Below are 22,542 nucleotides of genomic sequence, written 5' to 3'. Positions count from 1 at the left end.
AGACAAACCGTGCTGATGAAGTTTTTCATGGTAGCAAGGACAAGGGAAGACTGTGAAAAATTGTAAAAGAGCTTTATAAGAGTAAGAGACTGAAAAATGGTAAATGGCTTTCAATGTAAGTAAACATAAAGCATTATCTGTGGGTTAAAACCAATTTCACATTCTGGGCTCTGAATTGACCTATACCAGTCAGTAATGACATCTTGGGGTTGCAACAGAAAGTTTCTTGAAAATATCAGCTCAGTATTTTGTGAAAGCCAAGAAGTAAAGAAAACATTACATTCCATTAGGATAGGAATAGAGACTAATAAAAAACATATTATTTAAACATAGCAGTCCATGCTGTATCCGCATCTTGAACTAAATGTCTCCCTGTCTCTTCACCCCCAAAGAGATAAATTGGACTACAAACGCGTTCAGAGGTTCAGACAACCATAAAAGCCTTGCTGTGACAGCTATATACGAATCACTGAGTAGACTGAGACCCTTCGTTCTGGAAAAAAGCAATCTTAAGGAAGACATTATAGAAGTGTACAAAACCACGTGTGATAAGGAGAGAGGGTGTGGATGGACTGCCTACTGTCTCTTTCAGAGCAAGAACTAAAGGGCCTTAGACAAAGCCAGACTAAGCTTTTGGGAGCCAGACTCAAAATAAACAAAAGAACACAGATATTAATGCAGCAGGTAGTACCTCTGTCTTGCCCAAGGACTTTGCGGGTACAAAAACTGTATGATGTTTCAAGAAGAAACTATACAAAACTTTGGAAAAGAGGTCCATGGAAGGTTACTAACTAGACAAACTATATCAAGTGGGGAAATTACCTGAACTGAAAGTAGCTGTCATCAGGAGATAATGTAAAAGTGTCATGAAAGTTTGTACTGTTCCTGTTCTTTCCTAAGTATTCCTAAGTATTTTACCATTGCAACCGTTAGATACGCAGTGCTACATTGATCTCAAACAATAAGATCATTTTATGGTAATTATGCCAGATCTAATAGGAGATACTTTAGGCCTTTCTTTCTCCCCAGTGTCTGACCTCCTCCCAGTATCAGCTCTTCTATTAACTGCATAGCCAAAAAATACATAGTAAGGTGTCTAACTGCCTCACCCTTGGTCAGATTATAGGCTGCTGTGACTCACTATTGTCATGGGGGTCACCTGCATGCCAGTCAAAAAAAGGGGCTGTTTTCAGCTCTCTGTTCAGTGGTGGAGTGGAACCTGATTGATGAATGCGTCTCGGTAGGTGCTCACATCATGCCTGGGTTCGCCACCATATCGCACTCTGCAACACCCCGAGTCTAAAGAATAATGGGGACCCAAGAGCTGTCATTAGTTCATAATCTCACCACAGTTCTTGCTACAATCTGGTGATTAGTTTTTAATAAATAATACAGATTATGATACAATTGCTTTCTTTCTGATGTTTTAATGAGACTATCAGGCTAAGATTACAGATGATGCAAATTGGCACAGCTACACCAAGTTAACAAAGCTATTTAGATAGGCATGATTGAAGGTTATGACCTGAGAATTGAACACGCTCAAGTCTCGTCTCATGCAGGTTTATTAGCAAGGGAAGAAGATCAAAGCTAATTTGGAATCTGCAAACACTGACTGAAGGAAGAACAAATCCAGACAAAACTTAACACAAGGAAAAGAATTTAAATTTATTTTATTGTTGAGACTTAAAGGCCAGAAATACTTTCATCTTCACCAATCAACCAAAGGAAAGCTAATGATGCTGTTTTGTTGTGTCCCAATAATCTGGTTATTTGAGAAAAAAAACACTTCTCTTCTTGCATAGTACAAAGGAAATTGTTCTATTCTCGATAGCAGTCAACAGGAATAAGCAGGAGCAGGACTGAAGTACAACATACTCCATGCCTGCTTCAGAAAGTCGTTTCCCTTTCGAACCAAAAGGTCTCAGACTGAGTGAGTCAGGATACATCAATGCTCAAAAACTGATTTGAAGGCTACAAAGACTCGTGATGTACTGTCTATTAGGTGGGATTAGAAAATGTGGAATTTAACTTTAGATGGGGAAAGTGGGTGCTGGAAAAGGTCACTATCAGCATATCTCCCTTTCCTACATTTTGGCACTAAAAAATCACAACACTGAGTATAAAAACCTTTCTTATCTTGACAATGTGAAAACTTCTTCAAAGCATGTGTTCTTTAAGGGAGTTCATCCCACCTGCAGACTACAGTACTTGACTGCAGTTAGTTGCAACGATGATACGTGTTTTATTATTGTTCAGTTGTATTTACAATCCTGGTGCTATTCATTTTAGGTTATATAGCCAGGCGTGGGGGAAGAGCAAAGACAGATTGCGAGAGTACAATGGCATTTCTTGTACTTCTTCAGTAAGTGAAACAACCACAATCAGGTAGGAATGTCTCTTTTTCTTCTACTAACATACACAATGCAAGGAACCAGACTGCATTTCCAACTGCTTAGCATCAGCAGGGGTATAACAGAGCCACGCTAACTCTGGGACTAGTTTCTTGCATCCAAGGACTTCCTAGAGAAGCAGTTCTCAGCCAGTGAGGCACAAGCATGCTTCAGATGAAGTGTGGAGGCCAAGCTGATAAGCTTTGCTCCATGCTTGCAGGCTCTGCAGATGATTAGAAGCAGCAACAGCAGCAGCAGCTCTGCAACAGGAGCAAATCATCAAGTAAAGAAAAGTAATTGCTTGAAATATTGCAGCTGAGCCTAACATGAGAAGCTTGGCAAACAGGCTGGGAACCAGTGTCCAAGAAATACCTCGTTTGTAGATGGAAAGTGCAGTATTACACTATTTCTGGAGCTCTAAGAGACCCAGCTCTCTCAGCTAATATGGTACCTAGGCTGGAAATAATATCGTCCCACAGGGGAATGATGATCACTAATGAAATTGCCACTAAATGGACAATATTAGATTTTCAGAAATGTTAATTTTCCAGCACTTTCTAGTGATGTCTGTAGAACATGCTGAATTATCAACAGTTTTGAAAATCAGCCCTTAATACACTCTGCCACATCAGGTATCTCTCCCATCTTTACTGCTAGTCTCATCTCCCCAAAAATTATGGTTCAAAAGACAGTCACTCAGTAGATGTTGGTAGAGCACCTATTACAACACATACTTAACAACAATACAAGGCATTAAATCATAACACTATACTGCATTCATCCATCCTAGCAGTACTGCTTTGTACATGCCACAACCTATGTCTCTATCACCATAAATCTGGAGTCACTCATCAGAAAAAAAAAAAAAAAAAAAAGCAGTCAGTCAGGATTTACAAGTGCCAATTTGCTCCTCTGTAACACAAAAGTTAAAAAGAGATTAGCCATCAGCTATATTGTTTATTTGACCAGCCATCTGTCAGGTAAAAAAAAATAATTCAAAAATCAGTTGCCAAATCATTGTAACTGAAATGTGATATTCAATTTCTATTATAATTCTCAGAATAAACTGTCAGCAAGTGTAGTTACTATAAGAATATTTGGTAAAGCTTGACACATAAAGTTGTAGGTTCTCCAACACGTTTCACAACAGCATTCAACAAAAACACATTTTAGTAAGATTTTGGTTTTGGATTGCCATTCAACTATTAAGATTTACGTAGAAAGCTGAACAAATCACTTGTAGAGATGTGATTTGGTCAGGTCAGGTTGGCCCATTAACATTCAACGATGAAAAGGATACTTAGCAGATAGAAAGTAGAATATGAATATTAACCTGATACAATGCCAAAGTTATTTGTGCCTTGAGGGAAATGAATTATCAAAGCAAAATGTAAGATTTGTTATTCCAAACCTGGTGGTATTTCACAAATTGAAATTTACAGGAAATCACTACCAGATTTTTGTAATAAATATAGTGTTATGCACTGATAGCAGTAAGCACCTTCATCCACATTTTAAAATCATTTTCATAAATCTTTTTGCTTGTTTTACATCAGCACACTCAAAGAAAAACACATAGTACCTCTGTCTCGACAGCTTTTTTTTTAAAAAAAAAGAATATATGTATTGCATCACATGGAACATTTTTGTAGTTGTGCTTTGTTAAGCTTCTGCCATATTTTTCCCATGTTTCTGCCACACTGAAGTGTTAGCGAGTACTATTGTTTCCTGATAAACATTAAAAGTTCAGAGAAGAGAGGCTATATAACAAAGCCACATACACACTGTGCTAGGTTGTGACAATAATGGGAAGATATGTTCAGCAACAGAATACCCACATTTTGCATAGCAAAAGCCAGCTACTACTCAGAGAGTTCCGTGAGGTCTGCCTCTTGCTCAGAGGCTAAGGATGCACAAGCCCCAGTCTTTCCTGTAGGTTAGGCACTGCAATCCTTAGACATGTCCTGTAATTCATTTAGTCTCCAATGTTTTTCCTTCTATACATCATGATAGCTACTCATAAGTGCTAAGTCAAAGCTTTCTTAAATCAGTGGGGGAAAAAAATCTTTTTATACTAGTGTTATTAAGTTCTGCAGAATCTAGCCATTGTTTTTAAAGCTGTGATAGAGTTGCACACTTAAGCTAGCATCTTAAGTGGGTACTTGAAGAGCATTCACAAACTGAACATACAGGAAGTCCTTCCTGTAGCAAAAACTCTGCTATGCTAAGTTTTGAGTGGCTCAGTAGGGTTTGCTCCTAAGGACTTCAGTGACTGCTTACTTCAGAAAGAACCTCAGCACACTGTCTCAGAGAAACTGCTACATCATTCACTGTCCTCACTTGTCTGTCATCGCTGGGTAAGTGTTAATATACACGAACAGTTCAGAGGTGACCATGAGTCAAGTGATCTCTGTCAGAGATCACTGATATATGCATTGCATCACACTCAACATTTTGTAGCTTTGCTTTGGCATGTTTCTGATGCATGTTCCACTCTATCAGAAAGGATTTATCAGGATTGAGATCAAAAGAAAAAATTGGTTTTTTTTTGTTTTGCCTTTTTTTTTTCACTTGTGTTGGCAGTCTTCAGTAAACACAGCTGTCTCAGGCAAAACTATGATCTATTTGCAAGGGGTATCACTGAATCTGTTTAATACTGATCACAAGATGCTTTTTGTTCTGGGCATGCAGTAGGGAGAGTATTCTGAGATTAAAGACTCAGTTATTCTGCAAAACTGGGAGCAAGGAAAACAAACAAACAAACAAACAAACAAACGAAACCCCAGCAGAATTAAGCAGTAACTGGCAAACAATAAGAAATAAGATTATTAAGGCATGGTAATAAATTAACTGCATATTTTGGCTTACTTAAGAAACAATACAGAAAATTGCATCTTTGCCTTCCATTACAGCATATCCTTACTGGCATTTTTATTACATAAATATCGCCTTTGTGGTCAAGGATAGTTTAAATGTATTGTAATATCTTTAACCATAAATTTCTTTGGTCAGGCTGAGAACTCATTAAAACTAGTTTGGGAGGATAACACATATGACAGATTCTTTGTACTTCCACTGCAATTTATCTTGGCTACGTTGTTCTATTTCCTTACACTCAAATGATAATCTTAGTAATACAGGACACATCTTTTTCTTCTGTGTTTATTCAGAACACACTGGATTCTCATCTGTTATATGCCCCAGCAGTAGAATAAATAGCAGTAACCACATAGATCCAGATCTGGTTGTACAACTTTTGCACATGATGTTAAAACATTAAAAATATAATTTTAAATTTAGCATTCACTATTCAAAATATTGAGCAGAATTTTTTCCAAAAAATTCACACATCAATCACAGAGAGCTGAACAGATGTTTCGGCCGAAACAAGCTTCAGCTGGAACATTCACACATACACAAAACGACCTCTTAATATTGGTAGGATATTATGATTTTAGAGCTTTCTTAAATTTTGGTTCAACAAAGACCATTAACTAAATATTTGCAACATGTGTTAGCTCTTTTCAAATATTTATAGAGATGGTTTACAAAAGAAAATACAAGTAAGCGCAATGCTCCCTTTTGACTGAAAGCACAAACACACATACGTAAGTTTATATAACCCTGAAAGTCTAAGAAGTGCCTTAATTCACCTTAAGTCCCCACGTTATTATGGATATATACACACATGCACACTATACATACATACAGTTTTTTATATATATCCAAATTAGAAACCCTTGCTTGAACTTTGACCCTCCAGGGACACTGCTTCAGCATTCAAACCTTCTCCCCCTGCCAGCACCAAAGGAATAAGCAGCATTTGGGCTTCCCACAGAGCAGTATTCAAATACAGAGAGTAGCACTGAAAGGTGAGCAGGACCATCCTCGGTTCATGCTTGGTTATTCTCTAGAGCAGCCCCCCAGGGAATTTAACTGCTTGAAATACCTCTGGTCCCCTCTCTCTGATTCATCTGAGCACCTCATCTCGAAGGCTCACAACTCACAAAGGCAGTTGGTAGGTTGCCATTTCACATTAATTCAGGCTGGTGCAAATTACAGAGGTTGTGGTCCCAAATTCCTCCCTGCCCCTAGCCACAGAATCACAGAATCACAGAATTATCAGAGTTGGAAGGGACCTCTAGAGATCATCTAGTCCAACTCTCCTGCTAAAGCAGGATTGCCTAGAGCACATTACTCAGGACTGCATCCAGGCGGGTCTTGAAAATCTCCAGGGAAGGGGACTCCACAACCTCCCTGGGCAGCCTGTTCCAGTGCTCTGTCACCCTCACCATAAAGAACTGTTTCCGTGTATTTGAATGCAACTTCCTGTGTTCTAACTTGTGCCCATTGCCCCTCGTCCTGTCACTTGGAACCAATGAAAAGAGCCTGGCTCCATCCTCCTTCAACCCACCCTTTAGATACTTGTACGCCATAATAAGGTCTCCCCTCAGCCTTCTCTTCTCCAGGCTAAAGAGTCCCAGCTCTCTCAGCCTTTCCTCATAAGGCAGATGCTCCAAGCCCTTAATCATCTTAGTTGCCCTTCGCTGGACTCGCTCCAGCAGTTCCCTGTCCCTCTTGAACTGGGGAGCCCAAAACTGGACACAGTTATTCCAGTTGTGGCCTCACCAGTGCCGAATAGAGGGGGAGAATGACCTCCCTCGACCTACTGGCCACACTCTTCCCTATGCAGCCCAGGATTCCATTGGCCTTTTTGGCGACAAGGGCACATTGCTGGGCCATGGATAATTTACTGTCTACCACAACCCCCAGATCCTTCTCCTCCAAGCTATCTCCCAGCAGGTCAGCCCCTAACCTGTACTGGTGCCTAGCATTCTTCCTCCCCAGGTGCAGGACCTTGCACTTGGTTTTGTTGAACCTCATTAGGTTCTTCTCTGCCCAGCTCTCCAGCCTGTCCAGGTCACGCTGGATGGCAGCACAGCCCTCTGGGGTGTCAGCCACCCCACCCAGTTTGGTATCATCAGCAAACTTGCTGAGGATACACTCTGTCCCCTCATCCAGGTCATTAATGAATATATTAAACAAAATTGGACCGAGTATTGACCCCTGGGGGACACCACTGGTTACAGGCCTCCAACTAGACTCTGTGCCGCTGATCACAACCCTCTGAGTCCTGTCCCGCAGCCAACTCTCAATCCACCTCACTGTCACCTCATCTAGCCCATACTTCCTCAGCTTCCTAATGAGGATGTCATGGGAGACAGTGTCAAAAGCCTTGCTAAAGTCAAGGTAGATGACATCCACGACTTTCCCCTCATCCAGCCAACCAGTTATAACATCATAGAAAGCTATCAGATTGGTCAAGCACGATTTACCCTTGGTAAATCCATGTTGACCACTTCCAATAACTTCCTGTTCCTCAACGCGTTTGGAGATGACATCCAGAATGAGTCGCTCCAATACCTTCCCAGGGACAGAGGTGAGACTAACCGGTCTGTAGTTCCCTGGGTCCTCCTTCTTGCCTTTTTTGAAGATTGGAGTGATGTCGGCCTTCCTCCAGTCCTCAGGCACCTCTCCTGTTCTCCATGACCGTTCAAAGACGATGGAGAGTGGTCCAGCAATAACATCCTCCAGCTCTCTCAGCACTCGCGGGTGCACGCCATCAGGGCCCATGGACTTGTGAATGTCCAGCTTGGCCAAGTGGTCTCTGACCCGGTCCTCCTCAACTGAGGGAAAATCTTCCACTCTCCAGACCTCCCCCTTTGCCTTCAGAGGGTGGGATTCATGAGGGACAGCTTTAGCAGTGAAGACCGAAGAAAAGAAGGCATTCAGTAACTCTGCCTTCTCTGCGTCTTCCACCACTAGGGCACCAGTCTCATTCACCAGTGGGCCTACTTTTTCCCTAGTCTTCCTTTTTCTATTGATATATTCAAAGAACCTTTTCTTATTGTCTTTAACTGCAGTGGCCAAGCTGAGTTCTGATTGAGCTTTGGCCCTTCTCATTTTCCCCCTACATAGCTTTGTTATATCTTGATAATCCTCATAAGTTGCCAACCCCCTTTTCCAGAGAATGTAAACTTTTCTTTTTTTCCTGAGGTCCAGCCAAAGTTCACTATTTAGCCGGGTGACTCCACATCCACTCCTCCACCCCCTTGAGCCAGTAGTCACATGTATATAACTGGACAATGAGTTTCTTTAACCAGATTAGTTGCCTGAAAATTAAATCCTAGTTTTAAAGATCAATTAATTTTCAACTGGATCCACACTTCGAGTGATCGGCTCCTGGCAGCATTGCAAGACAGAGGAATGTGCAAGACACTGCTCAGGGCAGGAAAGAAGAGGGCAGATTCATAGAATCCCTAACTCGGATCAGTCTACCCTGTGCCGTCAGGATGCTTGCAAAAATGAAAACAAAAGCAAGAAAAAAATTTTCATTTGACTCAAATTTAATGTCCTTTTTTTTTTTACTTTTTTTTTGCTTTTTCTTTTCATTTTTTAAATATTGGTTTTTGAATAACACTTAGGCAAATCTCCTCTTGGAACTGCATTTTGAAACAGACCAGAAATGCAGTCTACAAAAAAGGATAAAGCAAACAGTGTCTTTTTCCAAAACTTTGGGGGGTTCTCCCTCAAATTAATCATTGAATTGTTATGAATCCCCAAATACTTTTGATCAATCATGAATGTATTTTCCATTAAAATCTCACTCCAGTACACTTTGCCTTCCTGTAGCTAACAGGCATACATCAATATCTAATCATAATACATTCGTCAAACCCAGCTTTTTAGGAAAATTAATATTAAATTTATGGAAGTAGTGCACTTTTTGCCATCAGCTGAACAAAACAGCAACATTTAATAACCATAATTTTATAAGTAATTTAATTGGTATTTATTTTATTATTAACAGCTGATGTCATACTTTATAAAAAGCAGTCTGTAATAAATACAGCTGTTTTAGCTGCGGGCAAGTGACAGAATAAAAACACGAATTCATTGAGAGGAAGAAAAGCTGAAGAAGTACAGAGGGTGTGTGCAAGTAAAAAAAAAAATCGTGTGAAGAACAGAAGCCGTGGGAAGTACATGTCCACAGAGAGTTTTCAGTTGTGAGCTTTAACTGTAAAGATTAATACAGACATGCTGCTAAGAGACAACTTCCCATTTTCCATTCTCATTCCTCATCACCGGAATGCTTCCATACGTTTGAAAACTCATTGGCCGGTGAAAAGAGTTAGCATCACTTAATTCTCTGGCCTCCACTTTTCTGTTGTTTTGAAGAACACATTTCAACAATAATGGACATGAAAACCAGAAACCAGAACTGCAAGGAGCTTAGACATTATGCTAGGGAAGACAGGGACAGGAAGTCCTGTCCTCACCAATACCTTCTGGCCCCTGATAGCTTTTAGCTAGTTATGTTTTATTCCTGTCTCTATCCTCATGTATTTATTGACATGCGACTAGTATTTATTTTAAGTTCTACTCCTAAAAATCTGAAATTTGACAGCAGTTTTGGCATTGGCATGGAGAAAGATATGGGTATGAATCTTGCCAGATCTTCAGCCTAGCAGTCAGTTTTCATGTCCCCATGAGCCATTCACCTGGTAGGAGTGAGTACCAGAAGTCAAGTCCTGGCACTTTAGGGAACCAAAAGGAGGGAAGCTGCAGGAGTGGTTCACATGCAGAAGGTAACAGCAACCCCTCAAGCCCCTGCCATTCCTCAGTATGAGTTGATGGGGCTGGGCAGGCAGCTGAGAGCCAGGAGGAGCTTTGTTCTTCAAAGGTACCTACCCGTTTATATGTGCACTTATGCTAATACAGGCACTCACCTCAAATACCAAGAGTATTGGACAATACGAATTTACCTTGTCCTGTTTCTACTTGAAAGAACACTTAGATTTGTACTAAGGAAATGGCCTTCTCACTCTGGCGTTTCTTCCACCTTCCCATTTGTTTTCAAGGGTCCAGGAAGCAGGAAGATGTCCACTGCCTCACTTCCTGGATTTGGCTTACAGCTTTTGATGTATAGTTCCTTGGCTACACTTATTATTGTGATTTTAATTACACTGAAGTGCTCCGTAATTATATGCCAATTATTTTCTTTGATAATTACCACTGACACATACAAGTGAAGGAATACATTTTAGAGCTACCTATTAGTCTTTTGTGGTACTCAAAATTCTACAACATTAACAAAATTGGTTTTACATTATAATTACATTTACATCTTTTATGAAATAATGGAAATTGAGAATTAATTACAAGAAGTGCAGCACATTACTACAGAAAAGTTATACTGATATTGGGCGGGTTACCCATCACTATATTATAAACTACAACTACTTTTTAATACTAAGATGAGCTATCTTTAATAACATAATCCAGCAGGTCTCCTGATACATAGGTTTTGTCCTGCCAGGGAATAAGTCTGATAATGCTAGTAGAGCATTATGAAGATCTGGAAATTAGTAACAATTTACAGCTGGATCTTGGAGCATTTAAAAACATTCTTTGTGCTGACTTTCCTGTGAAAAGACTAGCCAGTTGGTGGCCAGATGTGACACAACACTCCTAAACCAACAAATACTTTCCAGGAGAGTCACTTGTGAACCGTGGCTCACAGGTGAAAAACAAACTGAGATCCCTTGTGGTGCAAGCTGTGACTTATGACGTTACCATGGTGCTCTCAAATGCCTTCTGCAACAGATGAGTTTAAAAGTACAGCAAGTCCTCTAACGAGCAAAGTTTGGTGCCTAACTGAAGCCAAGTTTTGCAAGCTTCTGGTGAGCAGTTTCTTAAGGGCAGCGTTACTTTAAAAGGAGACAATAAGGGAGAAACAAAACTTGGCACAGAAGTCTTTGAGAAATAAGCAGTTTTGGAGTATGAAGTCCTCGTGTACATAGCAGTCCCCAGACTTTCACAGAGAAGTGGATGTCTTGGTCATGACTTCACATAGGCCTGTGACTGATTGTAACTGATGAACAGCAGGGAAGGGTGAAGGACTGAGTTAGCGTAGACCAAAGATATATGGTCATGCCGAGGAATGGCAGGATTGATACAGGTATAGGATATGAAGGTGAAACAGCAGCTTGGACAGAAATGGAGAGTCCTGGAAAGGGCAGTGATCTGTGGTGGATAGGCAAGCCCTGCCGCAGAAGACTGGTGTGAAAATACAGCAGTGAATACACAGAGGCCAAAGATAGGTGAACAGGTCAAGCACTGGTCAGGTGAAGCAGTTACCATGCATTGACCTGTGAAAGCTGAGTGATGCCACTGGAGGTAGAGAGTAAACATTATCCAGTGAACTCTCAGAGACCTGTGACAAGCAAGTAGGCTTGCCAGAGGTACAGGACACTGAAGCGTATTGACCTGTCCTGCAAAAGCCTGAAAGTACACCTACATAACAAAGAATACCATATGAAATTTCCGAGTGTGGAAAATGAAAAGGGTGTAGTAATTGTCTTGAGTTTAGTGGCAGCTGAACATGTGTAAACATTGAGAAACAAGTAAAGAATGATTATTCAAAGCCTGTAAAATGAAATATGGAATATGAGGGCTGATAAAAGAGCAAGAACCAGTGCCCTCTCTCTCTCTCTTCAGATTCTTGTTGTCTTGCAGTAGAAGAAGGACACTTAACTAATCTTTCCCTCTATGACAGCTTCCCACCACTAAATCTGTGCTCATCCCTACAAACTACTACTGAGTTGGTGGAGCACAGCAGCTACCTAGAACTTACAGAATCACAGAATCACAGGGTTATCATAAAATCACAATCCCTGATCAGGGTTGGAAGGGACCTCCGGAGATCATCTAGCCCAAGCCCCCTGCCAGAGCAGAGTCACCTACAGCAGGTTGCACAGGACGGCATCCAGGCAGGTTTTGAATGTCTCCAGTGTGGGAGACTCCACCACCTCTCTGGACAGCCTGTTCCAGCCTAAAAGTAAAGAAATTCCTCCTCGCATTTAGATGGAACTTCCTATGTTCAACTTAGGTTCAACTTAGGTATAAAAAGTATTAAAGAAACAGTTTGTGTTAAAGAGGATGTTCTTATTTCTAAGGGAAAATGATCTTTTTTTTTCCTTTAAAATATACTTCCACTATCCATACTAACAGATTGCACATGAATCCAGTTTTCATTCTACAATGCCTCCCTTTCATATACAAAATAACATTTTAAAATGTACACACCATAAAAAGACCTAGTTGTGCACCTGGAAGGGAATAATTCCTTCCCTATAGTGGCTCTCTTCCTGAGAAATATGCTTGCCTGTCTAGTCATAATGTCACAAGCAACAGACCTTTTAATAACTTAAATTTGGGCAAAATGACACACACAACCATCGGAGTCATCAGTAAAGCAAGATGACCTTAAAAAAGTCCAAAACTTTTAAAAAGAATCCCACAAGCCTGAGTCATTACTTACATTACCTTTCCCTGGATCTGCTAAAGGATAACAAATTCCACCCCCACACTCCACACGTACACAAACAGTTGGGTTTTTTTCCCCATGAGACAGTCCTATCCTTCTTTCAAGACTAATTTACATAGTCAGATACCCCCCAGCCTTTTCTCTGCTAGAATCTGCTCCCAAATCTAAGATGGCTGGAGCTGGTGAATACCACTTTATGGCATTCCCTTGGCACAGGTGTCACTGAACATTTAATTGGTTGGTTGAGAGCTTTGTTTGTTTTAGCTTTTTTCTTTCCTTTTCATGTTCTTCCAGGTTATTTATTCCCTTTCTCTCCCTGACATTCCAGTCTAAATTTCTAACCCCTTCTCTATCCTTTTCCCCAACTAAGCCATTCAAGAGTATTCATTGTCACTTCCATAAAGATAGACTGGATTTTGCTTTGGTTTGTGAGCTGAGAAAAAAATAATGCTGGACTGATGCTTATTATGACAATCCAGAAGCTCTGGACTTCTCAAGACTTTTCCGCAACCAGTTGCATCAGACACCAATACAAAAGTAGCAGATATTGAAGATCCCTTTCTAAGAAACCACTTACTGCTTCACTTGAAACCGTTCTTTTGCCCTGCAGTGAGAAGGCATGGCAGCTCAAGTTTACTCTTTTATAACATAAAACAATATAAAAATGAACGTTTATGTTTATAAAAGCAATGTATTAAAAACAGGGAGCACGTATCTACAGTGTTGTATCCACTCCCAGGCAAAAATTCTCAGTGTCTCTCACTTATGTTTCAGACAGACCTCCCCTCTTTCCTTTGCATGAGGTGTGAAATCATGAGAATCATAAGAAGTAATTCTTCCCCAGAATAACAAATCGTACAGCAGCTACTCAATCAGCAGGAATGCAGAAGTGATCACTCCCTTGGTATCAGAGATACCTGTAGGAGTGTTTGCTGCTAGAGACAAAGTAAGAAATTGCCTGGGGACAGCAAAGCTAAGTCCTGTTTCCTCTACAACACAATCTCTGAAATTCAGGATTTCTTCTTCTGCCAAAGAACAAGTTGAGATGCAGTGGGCAGTAGGTACTGCAGTTGGGGCAGTCCTCACCCAGCACCTGTAGAAACTGGTTCCTCACCCCAATGAGCAGCAGCATGTTTTCTGTCCTTTAAAAGGTCAGAAAAGCAACAAATCCCAGGACCAAAATCTCCACACTATCTCATATTTTGCTACTTTATTTTTATGAAACTATTATTCAAGCTGCACTGGCCTAAACAGCTTGCAGAAATTATCACTACTTCAGCCTCCAGGTCTCCTCTGCAGGCACTCCAGCTACAGCAGCATTATCAGTGCAGTGCAGCATCCCTCAGGGCTTGCTGTGTTGCTCTTCAAATTGTCTCCACGGATTTAATTTGCAGAATAAAATTTCTACTGCAAACAAGACCACTGATAATTAAAAAATGTTTTCATGGATTCATCTGTGAACAAACCAAGCAGCTGATTTTGTTACTTTTGTCCCTGATCCTACAAGTGTCCAGTTCTCTTCCTACTATGCCCTAGCAGAGATGTAGAAGCCATTTCTGTGGGCTTCTCATTTGTCTAGCAGTTTGTAGAAGTGGAAGTAGCTCCTCCAGCAGGTGACAGAACTCAGCACACAGTGAAATGGAGACACAAATTCGGGAAGCTGTTTGCCATTTCTACCAGGCTAGTCTGATAGAAACAGTATTGTGTAAGAATATATGTAAAAACAGGATTCTTCTTGCCCCGCTCCCATTTTGAATATCACCACAATGCACATCCCAAATCTACCACCATCTGAAATTGAAGATATCAATGTCTCCATTTCCCAACCTGCAGACAATTGATTAGATTTATCATTGCTGGCCCAAGAGCTCTATAAATGTCATTGAAAACACACAGGCCCATTTTTGTACATCTCTTCAATTTTCTCTAAATCCCTCGAAAGCCATTTTGACTATGGTACCTAATAGCTGAGCATTAAGTGTCTGGATGTTAATTAAAATACACAGAGTGAGTCTCTCTGCCCATTCACCTATTCAAGTCACAACACAATCGTTAAACAACAGGCTTCATAGTACGAACTTTTCAGCTTTGACAGCACAGCCATTCTACCTAGCCTCCTGTTATCATGGATCATTATTTTAATACTGACTGAACCACACCTAACTCCCATGGGGCTACTCCAAAATGCTCTCTAAAATGGAGTCATAATTTCCTCTTAAATAGTTAATCAACTTGCCAATATTTTCATCACATCCACTTCACTGCCACTGAAAACCTCGCCTTGCCTGTTCAACTTCAATTTTATAAGAGCTGTGTATTACATTTCAGCCCCATATAAGTAACATACAGGAGCAGAACATGTTTTAGCTAATTAATGCTTCTGTAACTAGAGTCGTTGAAAAATAACCATCAAATATTTATATAACTGGTACACTAAGAGGCCCTCAAAGAAGTATTGCCTTGTTCCAAGTGCTGTACTAAGACAGAGTGAAATACAAAGTCCAAAGACCTAGAGCACAAAAGACTCCAGTCTGCTTCCAATACTACATTACTCGGTATGCATTCTCATTGGCTTCAGGAGGCGTTCATTAACATGAATAAAGGTCTTGGACTCATATTAAATTACTTTATCCTTTTAAAATGAATATGTTATCTACTATTAAGCTTTCCTCTGCACTTTAGATGAATGAACATTTTAAGACAACTGTAACATTCATACTGAGTACCTGCCAGATGTCTCACATGTACTAAGGGCATGGGATGATTTTCTTGGAATTACCTGCAAATCACATTGATAGATTTTGGAAAAAGACACCATTTTCTCAGGCTCTTAATTACTACTAAATTATGCAATATCCATAACCTTTTAACTAACAGTTGAAATATTTTATACCAAAAAACTGTTTTTCAAGGAAAAAAAGGGGTCTAGCCAAATTAAACTCTTGGCCATTGGAATTCCACTTTTTCACAATGAAAACTAATAACATTAAAATAGGCTACATATGACATAAATGTGATGTTAGGGAATATAGCAGACCTAATAAAACAACACATGTAGCAAGAACATTGACTGCACTGCTCTGCACAGACATCCTCAGCTAGAGGTGGGGATAGGAGGAGAAAGAGAAAGAAAAAGGCCCTCTGCATTGAATCATTTACCATATTGTTTTGGCTACTCTTGTCCTTTGCAGCTGGGAGAAGATAAAAGATACAGCCTTCTCCCAGTGGCAAATGGGGAGCACCTTAGTGTGACACAACAGTTCAATTTAATCCTATACATAAAATCTAGCTGCAGCACTATAAGCTTTTCTTTCGTTCAGGTGGGGGGGAGCAGGGCTCGTGTGTTGGTTTGGGGGTGGAAGTTGTTTGGGTTGAGGAGGGAGGTTGTTTGGCTTGTTTGGTTGGGGTTTTTTTAGTGGTTGGGTTGTTTCGGTTTTTGGTTGGTTTTGGTTGTTTTGGTTTTTTGGGGGATTTTGTTTTATTTTGTTTTTGTTTTTTTTTCCACAAAATTCAAAACATGCCTTGGAATATCAAGCAGGAAAATCCAGTCACAACCACCATCATCAGTAGTGTTGTTATCAATAGCACTGCCTAAGCTTGGACCTTAAAGACTTCCTTGCCTCAAAGTGTAATGTAGCCAACAGAGTTTAATAAGACACCCTTAAAACTATGCTAGCTCTAAAATTCAAATTAGATGAGCTTCTTGGAGGGTAATTTACACTTGGTTTTAAAATTGTCATCATCTTCCCCTTAAAAGATATTTTCATCTCCTAATGCTATTTAGCAAAGTACATTTCATTTCCAATGTGCTCGAAAAAGATCCTACTTTGTCAGAATGCCAAGGTGCATCTCCAGTGTCTTCTTATTCTACCCCTATTATGCTTTGCCATACATAATACTAATTGAATACAGTACATGTTGGATTTGCAGTTGTAAAAGCAACAGTACCATTCAAATTTAAGTGAACTACTGTTGCCCCACATTAGGTGAAACTCAGCAATTGGTTTCCCCAGGAACAAAAAAAAAAAAAAGAAAAAAAATCAACCCCCAAAACTGCCTGCAATGTCAATATTTATTGCCTTTCCTGGGAATCAAGGTGGAATATCTGAAGGTACTCTTAAGTTGTCCCTATCTTAAGCAATTCTTTGATTGTGTATCTGATACAAAATGTGACTTGTGCAACTAGTGTTAAATAGAGTTTATTTGGAGATGACTGTCATGGCTTTGGCAGCTAGCTCAGAAGGGTAAATGTGACCTGCTGGCATTCCTTTGCAGTTTACAAAGACATGCCAAATAATTTGGGTTCTGGCATGGGTACCTTGGAAAAAAAGTTTTATTGTACTTTTAACTGTGTTGCTTTGAAGCAGAAGCAGCAAATCCTGCAAGTGCTTAACACTATGCAGATTAGCATAAGCGTTTACAGGATCTGCATTAGTGGGGTCTATATTAGTCACTATTTAATACTGTAAAACACAAGGTAGTTAATTCTATGTACACATGCAAGAGTCAACACCAGGCTGATTTTATCTAACTTCATAGACTGGTCAAACAGGCCGGTCACAGATACAAACATTTTTTCACTCATAGCAAACTATGCAACACAGTAGTTCTGTGTTGCTATGCTGGTGTCATCAGATGTGAATAGAAAGTTTCCTCTTCTGTCCTATTCTTTCCACCAAATATCACTTCCATGTAACCCTAAATTATGCTAATTCAGCTGTTTTCATGCTACATTGGACCACCCAAATGTTTTGATTTGAAGAGAAGATAACCAGTCAAAGAGCTCCTTAAACTTGATCTGCCACTTGTGGACACACAGAACACCAAGATTGAAAGTTGATGGTGACTGTTTGTTGCAACACATGAATATATGCTATGAATCAGGTGTGACTTTACCAGGGAGCATGGCAAGAAGGTGTCAAATCTCATTACAACCACGCATCATTATGGGTACTCATTGTCACATTAGAGAGGAAAGACTTGTACCACCCGATTTCACACTCATTGCCTTCATTGTATACTTTGTCTTGGACATGCAAAATAATACTCAGTTTAAAACCAGAAAAATAAAAAAAAAAAAACAACAAAGTTTCTCTGGAGGACAGCAATAACAAATGATAGAAAGCTGTAAGGAAGTTGAAAACTAGTAAAAAAATCCTTAACTCACAAATAATAACTGGGTGGATATGGAGACAGACCATAATCTTGCCTATTTTCCACACATTCAAAAAGAGTAATACTTCCATCTCTAGACACAAATTACATATATTAATTTATTTTCTTGTCTCTATCTTGTTACACAATGAATTGACAATACAAATGAGAAAGATGTTTTTTCCCTAGTTATTCAGCATATAAAGAACATATTAACATCATATGTTAACAAACATATTAACATCATGGAAATTCCCACTTTTTCAAAAAGATAGGTACAGAAATAAAGATTTTTAAATTGTCATAATGCTATCCTGTGTTCCTAGAGATGAACTTCCTGACATCTAAGTATTTTTAGCCTACAAAAGCAACTTAGAAAAGAACTCAAATATCCTGTGAGGTTAGTAGACTGAGTAGCCCAATGCAAAAAGATGCTGTGCTTAGTTCATTTAGATTATTCAAGCTTACAGCTTTTACAAAGTAGGGTTAACTGAGATCACAAATTAAGGAAATTTCCAGCGACAAGACGACAGGTGCCCTTAGAAGTCATTAAATGCTGAGTCAGCTGTATTACTCAGTGAATATATCCTTCATGACTCCCAGAGGACAATGGCTTGATCCCTTTCTTTTTTTTTGGGGGGGGTGGGGTAGGGTGGGCTTGTTCTTGAACGAGATTAACAAGAACCATAACTACATAGGCTGTATCACAGATAATTTTTTTAGCTGTACAGCTACTAATAGGCCACCTAGAAAGGACAGTGCAGAGATGTTCATTGAAGACCGCAGACATAGATACCCTTTTGTCCTCTTCCTTTCCACTGCTACTGCTTCAAGCTAAAAATGATGCTGTTTCAGGAAAAAGATTGTGTTCAGGATATCTTATTGTTCTTAAAAGAATATTTTTCTTTGCAGGACCCTATGCAGGTGACATAAGGTAGGGAAACCAAGGCCTGTTCTAACCAAAAGTGGAATCCCTCAGACAGGAGCTGCAGCACAAACTGTTTTGGGCAGCCAGCCCTCTGAATAGAAGGTCATACTCATCTTAGGACCTGGTCCAGGACATATGGCAAGAGTGAGATATGTATTACAGAATATGCCTCAACTTCCAAGAATACTATATGAAAAAGATCCACCTGTTATACTAGCACTGAAACAAAAAAATCAAAACATGCATGTTCAGCATACACCACTAGGAATGTAGTAATCGAACGTCTACTGTTATACACCAAAAATAGAGCATGCTGTGATTAAGATTGTTCTGAGTTTAATGAATCTATAGACAAATAGTTCTACCAGGACTAAAATCAGAAGTTGTTCTCATATCAGCTCAACATACAATTTTAACCAACATATAAGGCCAGCTGCACCCTTCACATGTGCCTGATCAACATGTTTCGTGAAATTCACAGCAAGATAACAGACAGCAGCTTCAGCACGTTTTAACTGAGTTAACTAACAGGAGAAAAAAAACAGTGAGAAAGTGAGAAAAATAAAAGGAAGTAAAAGCCACATGTCTGGGGCAGGGAAGAAAAAGTATAATGCATAGTCCCTTCCACTTTCTCAGGAGATTCTGGAGGGAAAAAAACTTTCGCCTTTTGATTAGACAGCTTGGGGGGTGTGGGAGGGGTGGGGCAGGAGTAACTACATAAATACACGTATACAGATACAGAAGTGATGGGATTGCATTTTTTGTAATTTTCAAAATAATTTAATTTTTCCCATAAAAGAACTGGTCACTAAATAATTTCCTCAGAACTTTCCAGTTCATTTACATAAAGACTTTTCCTCTTCAGAAGGAAAGCCGTGACATAAAGTTTTTCCTTGATCAGCTCTCTATGACACCATTTATCACTTTGTATACTATTTAAGAGAGCGTGTCAACACTTGGAAGGGGTACGAAACAGAATTTGAATCCAGCTGGACTTTGGGTAAGTAATGAGTCAAATAAATCCAAATCTTCAGCTAGACTTTTCAAGTTCTTATGAAATTCAGAACTGAAAGAAGCCTCCAAAAACAGCTCCTCTCATGGGGTTTATGCAATTTGGTCATAAAAATCACAGCAGTAAGATAGTCATCTGTTAGCAGTATTGAACCTTGACCCCAATGCTTATCATAAAAGAATCAAGGTCTGAGACCACTTTTTTCTGTTCAGTGCCAGGATGGCTCCGCCAGGCTATGCAGTGAAATGCAACCCATAGCCACCTGCAACTCAGCAAAATGAGCAAGGAAAACATTGAGTAAAAGGGCCTTTCTATTTCTTTCTATTCCTGCCAGTGATTTAACATGTGTACACTATGCCAAGTCAGCTAGACTCAAATTTTCAGATGCAGTCTGCATCTGCAATTTGGTCCACATTTTGTAAGTGTTGACTGGTTGCACTGAAAGTAATATGAACTGTAAGTTCTCAGCACCTCTGAAAAGAAGCCCTAAGATTTCTAAATTTGGTATCAAAAACAATAGAGCACCTAAAACTAGAACCCAGTGGGCACTTCCCTTCAACAGATCTAAATACCCATGGCTTTCAAAGAGGTCCAGAGGGATAGCACAGCGGTCAGTGCATCAACATGGGATTTGGAAGACCTGTGCTCAATTGATTGACTGGCTGCAGTCAAGTAACCTAACCACAGCTCCCAGCTGATATGATCATAGCGCTTTCCAACATCATGCACACACAGTGAGAACAAATACATTAAAACCTGGTAGTGTCTTGTTGCAGCTTAGGAGCTGTTCATTTTGTGGGTGGAATGAAGAAAATGACACAAAATTATGGCTGGGAAGAAAGCTAAGAGCCACACTGAAAATCATGGAGTTATTCTGAGGAAATATGACATGTCTAACAGGGCTTTGTATTCCAGCAAATTACTTAAGAGAGCCTTCCTTCATTTTAAAAATATTAAAATGTAAACACAGTTTTTTTGGTTAAAAAAGTGTGTTCAGTGCATGCCACAAGAACATTTAGATAAAGAAATATGTTTTCTGCTGAAGTAAGACTGAAATGATGTTCAGTATTGATCAGCAATAGCAACCATGTATTTCCCAGGCAGTAAGAACCAAGCAATACAGAAACACCTCCACCATCTTATTCTTGGCTTCACGCCATATTTTAGGCACATATAAAATAGCTTGTACAGCATATTTCTGCAGATCCCTAATTGAGGGTTGCCATAGCGGCAGCGTTTGACCCCGGGGTGTTCAGTGCTGAACTATTGTTCAGCAGTAACAAACTGTCTTCAGGATTAGCTCCTCAAGCTGGCCGTGACACATACCTCCAGGACATCCTACACATGCTGTGGCTGCAGTAGTGACAGTGGGGGAGTCAGTGGGGCTGTATTAGAAGAAAAGCGGCATATATTCTTATTTTTAAGAGTCAGCACAGGTGTGATATGCCTCCCAGTTAACATTAGTGCAGGGTAGGAATGAAGGCAGGGAGAGCAGGCAGCCATGCCTTGGAACCCAGTCACCACCGAGCTGTCCCACCAGCCCGGCCTGCCCATGGTTACATCCTGCACATAGCCACCTCTGACACCGAAGCAGCCATTACCCATCAGGGCACACAGCACCGCGCACGAGGAGCAACTCTCCCCCTCTTACCTCAGGGTCTTTCTCTATCTCCAGCCCCGCTTCCAACAGGTTGCGTTCGTACTCCTCCCGCTGCAGCCGCTTCTCCTCCTCCAGGGCGTCCAGCGGGCTGAGCTCAATCACCTCCACCCCTGGCGGCCCTGGCTGCTCCTGTGGGACACGCCTGCCACTGTCCTGCTGCTGTGGCTCAGCACAGCCCTTCTCAGTCCCTCCATTCGAAACCAGGGCCAAGGAGGCAGATCTGTGCATCGGCTCAGGTGAGCCCACACCTGGTGGGTGCTGAGCGAGGCGTTTTCGGTAGTGGTAGGCTAACACGTAGTCGACCTTTCTCCTGCTGTCCCTGAAATGCATGCCACTCGGGGACGCCTTGTCCATGGCCCCTCCTTGTGTCCCGTCCAGGTAATTGTTTATAATCTGGGAGAGAAACACATGAGTTTCACAGACAAGAAAGCCAAAAAGCCCAAGAAGAAGTCTGGCCCAGGGTCTATCTCCCCCACAAGCACGTAAAGTGGTGCAGAGTCAAAACTGGAGGTCAGATGGGGGTCGGTATGGCCTACAAACATGCACACTGCAGACCAGATGAAGTCATGCTGACCTCCTCCGACCAAAAACAAAGGAGAATGGCTAAAGATAGTGGCCTTATCCCAACGCATGGGATATCTGCCTACCTACCAGATGGGCGGGTACAAAGGCACACACCGACGCTGTCTCTCTGTCCTCCTGCATGTACAAAATCCATACAGGAGAAGACACACACATTATGAAATGAGATGGAGCAGTGAGGATAAGGATCATGTTACAGACAGGGATGTGAGAAAGGGTGTGCTGTGGGGCAAAGCTGGGCAGGGGAGAGAAGCAAAAAGCTGTGTAAGGAAAGAAAGGGAAGAAACTAATCTGAGTTAGAACGGGAGAAACATCCTCAATGTAGTACAAGAGCAAGAAGGGTAGGGCTGGAGAGAAACACTTTGGAAAATACCAGGGATTAGAGAGGATATGGCCCATGGATGGCTAACAATGCTAACTGAC

The 22,542-nt window shown here is 40.6% G+C and overlaps 1 protein-coding gene across 1 annotated transcript in view; it reads right to left on the bottom strand.

The window, feature by feature from the left end:
* The window catches only part of ANO2 (anoctamin 2), a gene marked incomplete at its 3' end in the record, with an annotated part of 184,944 nt that extends 163,000 nt beyond the window's left edge, over positions 1-21,944 (bottom strand). Inside the window, exon 1 of the mRNA XM_082495320.1 lies at positions 21,529-21,944. Coding sequence (XP_082351446.1) covers positions 21,529-21,891 — 363 coding nt within the window. The 5' untranslated portion in view covers positions 21,892-21,944. The remainder of the gene's footprint in view (positions 1-21,528) is intronic.
* Between the last annotated feature and the right edge of the window lie 598 nt (positions 21,945-22,542).

The sequence above is a fragment of the Vanellus vanellus genome (genome assembly GCF_965231255.1).
Source record: "Vanellus vanellus genome assembly, chromosome: 1".
Taxonomy (NCBI): Eukaryota; Metazoa; Chordata; class Aves; order Charadriiformes; family Charadriidae; genus Vanellus; species Vanellus vanellus.
The sequence above is the reverse complement of the archived record's forward strand: the minus strand, read 5'-3'. Positions and strand labels throughout refer to the sequence as shown.